Source organism: Fukomys damarensis, unplaced genomic scaffold (assembly GCF_012274545.1).
Source record: "Fukomys damarensis isolate Sample0158 unplaced genomic scaffold, DMR_v1.0_HiC HiC_scaffold_13, whole genome shotgun sequence".
Taxonomy (NCBI): Eukaryota; Metazoa; Chordata; class Mammalia; order Rodentia; family Bathyergidae; genus Fukomys; species Fukomys damarensis.
The window spans coordinates 13,570,558-13,581,400 of record NW_022900925.1 but is presented as its reverse complement, the minus strand read 5'-3'; the positions used below and the strand labels follow the sequence as shown (position 1 = coordinate 13,581,400).

At 34.3% G+C, this 10,843-nt stretch overlaps 2 protein-coding genes across 4 annotated transcripts in view; both read right to left on the bottom strand.

Annotated features, from left to right (window-relative positions):
* LOC104853450 (olfactory receptor 1468) overlaps window positions 1-2,578 on the bottom strand; it is a 5,062-nt gene extending 2,484 nt beyond the window's left edge. Inside the window, exon 1 of the mRNA XM_010611395.1 lies at window positions 2,485-2,578. The gene's annotated coding sequence lies outside the window, so the exon portion shown is untranslated. The remainder of the gene's footprint in view (window positions 1-2,484) is intronic.
* A 711-nt stretch (window positions 2,579-3,289) lies between these two features.
* Window positions 3,290-10,843, bottom strand: part of Spata22 (spermatogenesis associated 22) — a 20,306-nt gene continuing 12,752 nt past the window's right edge. For 2 of the 3 annotated variants that reach the window (XM_010611389.1, XM_010611390.1), the window contains 3 exons: window positions 9,550-9,679; window positions 6,561-6,658; window positions 3,336-3,538 (listed from right to left, as the gene is read on the bottom strand). In XM_010611389.1, coding sequence (XP_010609691.1) covers window positions 3,347-3,538; window positions 6,561-6,658; window positions 9,550-9,679 — 420 coding nt within the window. In that variant the 3' untranslated portion in view covers window positions 3,336-3,346. Of the gene's footprint in view, window positions 3,539-6,560; window positions 6,659-9,549; window positions 9,680-10,843 lie in introns of all 3 variants that reach the window. The other variant, XM_010611388.2, reaches the window with a different exon arrangement.

The following is a 10,843-nucleotide window of genomic DNA, read 5'->3' as shown; positions in this document are numbered from 1 at the left end:
ATAAAGAACCTCTGAATTAAATGTCTGTCCTCACAGAGATATTATGTTGAAATGATAAGATCTTTTTAAATTCCTTGAATAAAAATGAATATCATTAATAAAATATTGTAGATGATAAATATTAATAAGTATTCTACAACATGAGAATATATTGGAGAGACAGAGATTGAAAAGAGGAAGGTATTCTTCAGAACATTATTAAGCCTGAGAAATCAAGACCCAGAGATTGGAAGGACCCTAAGGCACTAGCTCATTCACCCTCCTATCAACTTACCTAGGATAACTCCAGAATATTCATTCAAGATCCTGTCCTCCTTTATTCACTGTAAGCATAGAAAGTACACCCTTCTGCAGTCATCGCCTATGTCTGGACCACCCTGCTTATATTTCTCATTCTACCATCCTTGGGCCTAAGGAACTTGGTATCTCAAGGGAGTACAGATCCTGAAAGATTTCATTAAAGAAAAAATAATTATCTAAGACTTCCCTATGGAAAATTCAGAGTCTGTTGTGCTGACTACTAGTAACATCCAATTATACTTTGAGAAAAATTGGGGACAGACAGCTCATGGATGGTTGCTTACTCATTGCCCATGTAGGGGATGGACAGTAGCCCTATTTGGCTGGAACCTACATTCTAGGAAGTGAAGGATTGGCTAAATCATGAAAGTAATCAGGGACTACATTGTGAAGGCTCTAAAATATCTTAGAAGTCTAAATTTAGCCTGTATCCTGAGAACAAGAGGCCATTGGTGATCTTCTGAATAGAGTACATATATTTTGGAAATAATCCAAGAGTGGCAGGCTCTCTACAACTAAACTCCCTATGAACATACCCCAGTGGAGAGAGAAACTTGTAACTTAAAAGGATCAGAAATCTACGACTCAACCATATGGAGAAATAGAAGGCAGGAATAAAAGTTGGACACTCCCAGATCGTGTTTAATTCTTCCTCAGCTCAAAACAGAAAAAACAATGCAGATTTTCATACCACCAAATTACTGCGAGCTCCTTACTACTCTAGGATAACTTTTAATAGCATCCACCACCATCATCCCAAAATATATATATATACCTCCTACTGCCAAGGGCAATTGAACATGGGATTATAGTTGACATTTATAACTCATTCTTCTGTATTAGTCTGTTTTCTTTTCAACCTTCATTCCTTATGAATCTAAGCCCTCAGTGTTATTGCCTTTATTTGGGTTGCTATGTTTATTAGTGCGACACTCAAAAAACATCTGTGTATTAGACATGGTCTTTTCTTTCTACATTGTGTAAAGAAAGGCAGTTTTTCAGTTAACAGGAACTGAACCACCCCAGGCAGGATAGTAAACTTATTTGTGGGTTCAGTGCCATTAAGAACCCGAAATTACTCATTGGCAGTCTCAACTTCCAGTAGAATGGAACTACTAAAGCATCCTTGGTGGAAGCATTCCTTCCTTGGGAGTTGTAAAAGCCACTTCCTGCATTCCACTTCAATTCCCTGTCATCATCTCTCATTTCAGACACAGCTGCAGCACACAGTTCTGTACAAATTTCAACTGGCCTTGTGTAGAGCAGTCTCACAGCATTCCCTCAGGACTGCACTTGTTTCTTATGTCCTGCCACTGGGTTACTCTGATTCCATGTAAGAATCAGTGGAAAACCAGCTGAGATACATATATACAGAGCCTGAAAACACAGGGGAGTCAATGCCATACAGGTCACCCCTTACTTAGGTGATGAATGCCGATGGCTGCATGCTTTAGTCACTCCTAGCATGGCCAAGACAGTGAGCTACCCTAGCATCACATTTTGCTTCTTTCCTATGTAATATTCCTCTGTCATTCCTCTCTGTGAATTCCTCTCAGATACGCTACTTGAAAATAAAACTTTTCTCAGTCTATGCTTTTTTCATTATCCCAGCATAAGACAGAAAGTAAGATGTCTAGACCAAGAGAACATAAAATTGTGAGGATGGGAAGCAAAAGTTCTATGTGCACATTGTATGCTGGCCTAAAATTGAGAGCAGTCTGCTACCATCCTTTTGAGTCCCACACTTGTGAATCACAGCTATGGGAGAAATAGCACCATGTGTGTTCCTGGTTCAAGGTATATATATAATCTATACCAATCTTTCTGGTGTTTCTAATTTTTTTCATGTTGCTTATTTGTCTCCAGCACTGGTAATAGTGCTTGCAAGAGTAGATTCTCATTAAATATCTGAGACAGTGTTCACTGCATAGGGTAAGTGGGAAGGGTGGGGGAAATAATAAAGTGTTTGTAAATGGGGAGGGGAGGAGGGGGTGAAGGGAGGGCAGGAACACGGGGAAAAAATGAGAATCAAGACCTATTATGTAAAGGTACAGAATCCCAATGATGAATGTAACTGTATTGTATACCTAGATCGTACCAATAAACTCAATAAAAAGAAAAAAAAAAGAAAGAAGCATTTCGGACTTGGAAATGGCAAATAGGCTAGTATGGCTGATGACTTACCTGTGATTAGTGGAAGAGAATCAAAATTTCTAAACCTATAATTTGAACCTTTTGCATATGGTTAAAACATTTTGGGGAATAAGTAATCCATATCCCTTCATCTATCTTCTATCCTATAAAAAAAAAAAAGGAGAGAGAGACACACTGGGATATAACTATAGTCCATCTAAACACAGAAAAAATTGAAAAAAGAAAAGAAAGTTATATTAGAGACAAAAAGGAAGCAAATGGAATGAATTGAGTTGAAATCAAGGAAAAGAGCACAGGAAGTGTTTTTAGTTGTCACTGTTGAACTGAGATTCAAACCATACAAGATGAGTGGCCTTCATACAAATATATGCCTTTTATAGCTGAAAACTCTATTAAGCAGACATTTTTGAAATCTCTGATTAGTTAACAATTTTCCTTTGTATTTTATGTATCATAAATAGAAGTGTTGTATGTAGAAATCTAAAAAATAATAAAGTAAATGATCTGCACAGACACTAGTTCCAGAACAATGCCTAATACAGTACTGACAGCGGGTACCCTTGTCTTGTCCTGATTGTGAGAATGCTCTAGTATTTCCCCCTTAAATATGACACTGGCTTTGGGGAGGTCTCAATACATTGTTATACCATGTTCGAGAAATATCTATTTGCCTTATATTGAGCATTTTTATCTGAAATGGTTGTTGAATTTTAGCAAATGCATCATTTTAATAAAAATAAAATTATTTTAAATCACTTTTCACATTTTAAAGGATTTAATTATTTTAATTCAAGAAGCAAAATACAAAACAGCTGTTATAAAACCAAACAGTAAATTAAACAGTAACAGAAAATACTTCGATTTTTACTATTTAAACTCACTTTAACATTATTTAAATTTCATTCATTACTTTAGTATAATATCTCATCTCAGCATCTACAATTTTAACAAATGCCTGAAAAGTCTTCTGTTCATAAGCAGATGCTGGTCTGACAGAAACACATCTGAAAATATTCTTTTTTGGATCATAGTTTCCAACACATCTATGAACTTGGCCTCTGATCAGTCTTGGAAGTTCACGATCCTGTTTTGCAAAACAAAAATATGAAAAACTTATTACTTCATCTAAGTTTCAATTTTTTAACTAATAATACAGTCAACTAGATAGCAAGCACCTCAAATGCTGTAGCTCCCTCACCTGAGCCCTATTGCTCATAAAGACTATGATATCTGGTCTTACATACGTGAATGCCCTATCACAGAAGAAAGACCCTAACTTGTATAGAACTTCTATAACCTAGCTAATGATGCTTCTTAGAATGTGAAATAATTCCTGCTTATCCACTCCTGCTGCTAGAGTTCCACTTTCAAGAAATGGCAGCATAGGTGGTTCAAGTCTCCAGCTGAGAACAATCAGAATAGCTGAATAAAGTATTTCACTAAAAATCTCCTTGTAGGTATCAGAGACATATCAATGCAGTGAGGACACCTCACCTGAAAGAGTACAGTAATCCAGAATGTTCTGATTTGGAGGGATTTTCCCTCCTGAGATAGCTGCCAATTACAGAAAGGCAGTTAGAAGTCTAAGAAACTGATCAGAACTTCTAACAGACTCAGACCTGGGAGAACCAAAAATGTAGTTTGAATCCCCCCAAGAAAAGAGATTGTAGCAACCAATCCTACCCCAGCCCATGCTAAGGGCTAGGACCCAAAAGGGCTATGCCTTTAAGACAACTAATAACGGCCAGGCATGGTGGCACACATCTGTAATCCCAGCACTCGGGAGGCTGAGGCAGGAGGATCGCTGTGAGTTCGAGACCAGCCTGGGCTACATAGTGAGTTTCAGGTTCAGGTCAGTCTCAACTGTACAGTGAGACCCTGTCTCAAAAAACAAACAAACAAAAAAAAAAACAGCAATCTCCAAATCCTCTGAATCATAAATAAAAATAAGCCATCCTGAAATTATTTTCAATAAAAAGTTATTAAAAAGTACTAATTACATGGGGAAATTCTAATGATTGATAAAAAAAGCAAAATTTCTTTTCGCCAAAAGCCACCATGAAAAGTAAAAAAGCAGCCAGGTGTGGGGGCACATGTAATCCCAGCACTCAGGAGGCTAAGGCAGGAGGATCACTTGAGTGAGGCCAGCCTGGGCAACCTAGTGAGTTCGAGGCCAACCTGAACTACATAATGAAACCCTCTCTCAAACAAAAAAAATGAAAAAGCAAACCATCTAGTATGAGAAAATATTTATAATAAATGTAAATTCAGGGATTTAGTTCAGTGATGCTGCCACCTACCTCGTAAGTGCAAGGTCCTGATTCAATACCCGGTATAAAAAAAAAAAAGTATTATAAATGTAAAAAGTAAACTTCTACCAGCAACTTTTAACTCCCATATATCAATAAAAAAGGTAAATAATTCAATTTTTAAAATAATTAAGAAGCTTGAACAGACTTTACAAAAGAAGATATATAAATGGTCAATGAACATATGAAAAAGTTTTTAACTTCACACTCACCAGGGAATTGTAGAGAAATGAAATAGCACTAAAAAGACTATGCTAAGCATTGATAGGGATGCAGAAAAAGCACAACTCTTCTACACTGCCTGTCAATGTATAAATTGATACAACCCTCTGAAAAATACTATATCGGGACATACACATGCTCGCTCTGTGATCCAGTGCTTCTACTGCTAGGTACATACCAAACAGAATTGCATGTGTATGCCTAAGATACACATATAAGAATATTTATATATCATGATTCATAATAGCAAAAATTCTGGGAACACAGTGCCCATCAACAGGGAAATGGAAAACTAAACCATGGTATATTCATACAACAAAATATAATACATAGCAATATAAGTGAATGAACTACAGCTACATTCAACAATATAGATAAATCTTACATTGTGTTGAAAGAAAATAGATCTTTAAAAAATATATACCCTATGTTACTATTTATATGTAGTTTAAAAGACAATTAATTTATGATATTAAAAATCAGGAGATAGTTAATGGGAGGAGATATAAGGGGGTTCAGGGTGATGACAATGTTCTACTTTTTAATGTGAGTAGAATTACTTTGTGATAATTCATAGAGCTGTACAGTTATGATTTGTGCACATTTCTGTATGGTATTCTTCAGTAACAACGCTTTTAAAACAAACTGGAAATAACATATATATTATAGAAGTTAACATGAAAATTACTATTTCTTGATCACCTATTATGTGTCAGGCACTGTATATTTATATCATTTAATCGCCACAGCTTTTCAAAGCAGGAACTGATGTCCCTTTTTACAGATTTTTAAAAAATGAAATCCGCATAGTTTCAACAGCTTATCTAGGTCATAAAGCTAGTAAATGATGAAATAAATACTGGAAGCCAAATCTGATTTCAGAAGTGAGGCTAATTTCAGAATTAAGGACAAACTTTTTTACCAAGGACTTAGGTCTTATAAGGTCTTCGCCTTCTCTGTAATCTCCATTCTGCGTCTGCAAGTCTCTAATTTATATCCCAGCCCACTCCTGCATTAATTTCTAGAATCCTACCCTTACCTTCATTACTTACTAACTCTATACTTCAGCAATTCTATACTACTTGCAGGCAACTGAACAAGTAAGGCTCTACTTAGATTCATGTCTTCACATACGCTTTATCTTAAAATGAACTCTTACCTTCTCAATACACTTTGGTTTACCTGACTCTTATCAGGCCTTAAATATCCCAGATAATACAGATTACTATCATCTGTGAAAAATCTCTTATCTGTCCCATCCTCCCTTATCTACTTTTATAGCACTCTGCTTATCATTTGTTGTTATCATTTATTATACCACAGTGTGATATGTATCTCTTTCTACCTGAAATTATAAGAGCTTTGAGAAAAGAAGCCATTTACCACTTCTATTCAACATTATATTCTTTGCATCTAGCACAATGCCTGGAACACAGTAGGTTTTCCATATTAGTTAAACAAATAAACAATTCTAATACCAGAACTAAAACCAAACAAAATGCTTAAAGTACTAGAAAACTGTTGACAGAAATTTGCTGGTATAGGTTTTGAAAAAACTACTTTTAAAATACTCACTATTTCATAAAATACACAAGGCAGAGTATTTTTCCCATCTCTCATAAGAAAAGTCTTTGAATAATATGGGCCAGATGTAACAGCTGAATCAAGGACAGCTAAGAAACATTGAAATGGGAGGGATCAATGTTAGTAAAATACATATAAAATTTAACAAACAATTGATATTTAAATAATGTTCCCACATTAACCTCAGTTCTTCATACACAATAATAAAGAAATCATTTTTAAAAGAAATGATATTCCTGAACTTATTTTATACTAGGAAAAATCTACTAGCCCCTTCAACTTAGGAAAAGATTGTATGTCAAGTTCATACAATTAACAGTGTCTGGCCATCTGAATCATTTTCCTTAGAATCCCCAGACCAATCTACTATATTGTAACAATGAACTACACTGTTACAACAAATAAACATCAATTTAAAGAAAAAACTGAATTAGAATAAGGAGTCATACATTCTAATCCAGTTCAATATTTTGAGACTTTGAGCAAATTTTTTTTATTTTCACGACAAAAACAAAACAAGACATATAGACACACATATAAAAATGAACAACCATTACTAGAGTTAAGCAAAGTAACATATCCATTACCTTCCATAGTTACCTTTTTATGTGAGGTAAAAGCACCTAGAATCTACTCTCAGCAAATTAATTAACTACAGTCATCCTGCAATACATTAGCTCTCCAGACTTATTCATCCTACATAATTGCAAGTTTATACCATTTCAGATACATATTCCCCTTTCCTTTCCCTTGAACAAATTGTTTAACCTCTTTCAAATCTATTTCTTCATCTACAAAATGAAAACCTAATTCATGTTTATCTCTAGAAATATTTTTAGTAGCATTATGTATTCTTCTAACAGCTACTTACTGAGTAGGTAGTGGATATTTGATATTTTGTGGGGATTTTTTGTTTGTTTCTCATTGAGTTTATTGGTACTTTTTATAAGTATACAGTACAGTTACATTTATCATTGGGATCTTGTACCTTTACATGACAGATCTTGGTTCTCATTTTTCCGCATACCCCTGTTCTCCCTTCACCCCCTCCCCCCCATTTACAAAGACTTTGTTTCCACTGTTTCCTTTTCTCATATTTTTTCTTTTCCCTTATTTCCTTTCCCCTACCCTTTCCACTTCCCCTACACCTTTAGCCCGTTTCTTCCTATTTCACATTGTCACTTATACAATTTGGATCTTATTTATACTTGGTATTTGTTATTTTGAATTCAGCCTACCTTCCCCTTATAAGACCCAGATTTTCCTTTACAAAGCCTTTCCTATTCCTTTTTTTGAGCCAGGGTCTCACTATGTAGTTCAGGCTGGCCTTGAATTCAAAGCAATCCTGCCCCAGCATCCCAAGCCAGCTCCTATTCCATTCTTAGCTACAAAATTTGGATGACATTTGTCCCACCACCACCACCACCACCACTGTCCCCCACCCATTTCTGGGTATGACCTGGGACTGACAAGCCAATCAGCATATTCCATTCCCCAGCTACATATTTCATGCTTTCAGAGATGGGCATGCTACCTGTCAGAAGAGATGATATGCAAAGAGTCATTTGTTAATGTCTGGGAATCAGAAACCAGAAAAAACTTACATAACCTGATAATACAGTATAAATCTAAAATGTCAGTAAGGCTGTTCCTTTTAGAGGTTTCTAGACTGCCTGCATTTCCTGACTGATGGTCTCTTTCTCCATCTCAAAGCCAGCAGGATATCATTTCCCAATCCTTTCCCAACTCTGACCTTTCTACTTCCCTTTTTTTTTTAAGGATCCTTGTGACTATAGTGTATGCACTGAGATAGTCCAAGATCATCTTCCCATTTCAAGGTCTTTAATTTAACATCAACAAATTCCCTCTTGCCAAATAACATTCACAGGCTTTAAGAATTAGGATGTAGACATCTTAGAGGCCGTTATTCTGCCTTTCACAAGCACTATTACTAAAATTGCAAGTTTTAAATATACTTCAAAAATAGGAGAAACTGAAAAAATGGAAATAAAGTGTTTGTAAATGGGGAGGGGAGGAGGGGGTGAAGGAAGGGCAGGGACAAGGGGAAAAAATGAGAATCAAGACCTATTATGTAAAGGTACAGGATCCCAATGATGAATGCAACTGCATTGTATACCTAGATTGTACCAATAAACTCAATAAAAAGAAAAAAATAAATATACTTCAAAGAATAGCAAAATTTTTTATTTGGTAGGAGGACTAATTTTAGCATATAAAACAATAATACAAATAAAATTACATAAACATATATAAAATTACAAAATCACAGGAATATTATAGTGGTTATCTCTAGAGAAGCAAATATATGGGGAAGCTTTAAATACATCTATGATATGGGAATGTGGATATTTCTTATATGCTGTATATTTTTCTGTGTTTGGATTATTTCATAATTTAAGTTTTATGTTAAACAATGGGAAAAATGTTTTGAATCTCTATATCATTTATCTTTTTGTTTTAAGTAAATTCCAGGAACATTCTGCAAAACCCTCCCCTCTTTAAAAATTAATCTAGAAAATAGATTAATTATAGGGTTCTTTCTCTTATAAGTATTCTTAATAAGTGCTTTGGACCATTTAAAATTAGAATATAATATAAAGAACACTAGATTAAGAATGAGTAGACTAACCTTCTAGATTCATTTCTGCTGGTAAGTATAATTTTAGTTCAGTCAATTTTAATTATTTGGCCCATTTGTTCTATAACTCAAGGCATTGAGTTAGAATCCTTGCAAGAGTTTATTCAGCTTTAACACTAAGGAATCACAGGAATACTGCTATAAATAAGCTAATACATATTTCACATAAATCAGTAACAGACCCAAGAACCGAATAAAATTCTAATAAACCATAATTCTTTGCAAAATTTTATTTTTCTTCAAGATTTCCTAAGTATTTCTATGAACATTTAAAACTTGTCCAAATAGATTACTGGAGTATTTCTGAAGTACTTTACCTACCCAATATTTCAAAGAGAAGTACAGTTTTCTGTGCATGTTCACACCAGTATTTCATGCTTTCAATAACTGCAGAAATAATTCTTAAAGAATTATTTTTTTCTCTTAATTGTAACTGACACAAGGGGATTTCCTTTTGAAAGAATAAAAACATAGCATCAGAAAAAGTTTCATCATACACTTTCACCTTCTTTATAAAAATTATAGGTCCTCATATTAAGTAAATGTGGAAAAAGAACTATAGGAAGTTTCAATAGAATTACTTCCCCAAATTAAAGCCATCATTATTACATTATAATAGGAGAAACCAGGATGCACTTGGGTATAATTAAGAAGGTAATTATTTATATGTGCACTAATCTACTCATTCATTAAACACCATGTAATAAGAGGTGAATAAAACCATTTTTTCTCTAACGTGCTCACACTACACATTCATTCACTTCAAAAGTGTTTAGCAAGCTACTCTGTGCCAAGTAAAGCTACTAAGGAGGTAACAGTGAATAAAATAGACCAGCTATCTGCCTTCCTTATTTTATAATCAAAAAGAAGATTCATAAAATTAATACAAATAAAACATTATGAACTGATATATTCTATGTATTAAAAAAGAAGACAGACCATTTCTATTGCAGAACAATTCATAATAGCCAGGACATAAAGCCTGCCTGGATGTCCATCAATAGATAAATGGATAAAGAAAATACAGTATATATACACAATGAAGTATTATTCAGTCAAAAAGAAAACAAATTTTTGTCATCTGCAGGAAAAAAATAAAAGATGGATCTGGAGACCATGCTTAACAAAATAAGCCAGATTCAGAAAAGACAAACATCTCATGTTCCCCTTAATAGATGTGAAAAAAAAAGTAGAAGTGAGACTATTATTAAGAGGAATGGAAGAAAGTACAGAGGAGGGGAGTATAAGGGCAGGTAATGGCAAGACAGATGTGACCAAAATACATTATATGCACTGAAACCCCCCAAAAAATGTGAAACTAAGGGCATATATTTGGGGATGTGAAAATAAAATATGTCACATATATAAAAGAATCTGCTAAAATGAAATCCATTAATCTAAATAAACAATAAAAAGTGAAAAAAACAGTAAACGTATAGAGACAGGTTATTATTTTAAATAGGTGGTTAAATAGGGACAGAGAAAATAACAAATATAAAGGTCCCACAACAGAAATGGGCTTGGCATTTCTTTGAAGATCAACTAAGAATACAGTATAAGGTACTAATTCTTTTTTTTTTTTTTTTTTTTTTTGTTTTGGGGTGCAGTTTGGGCC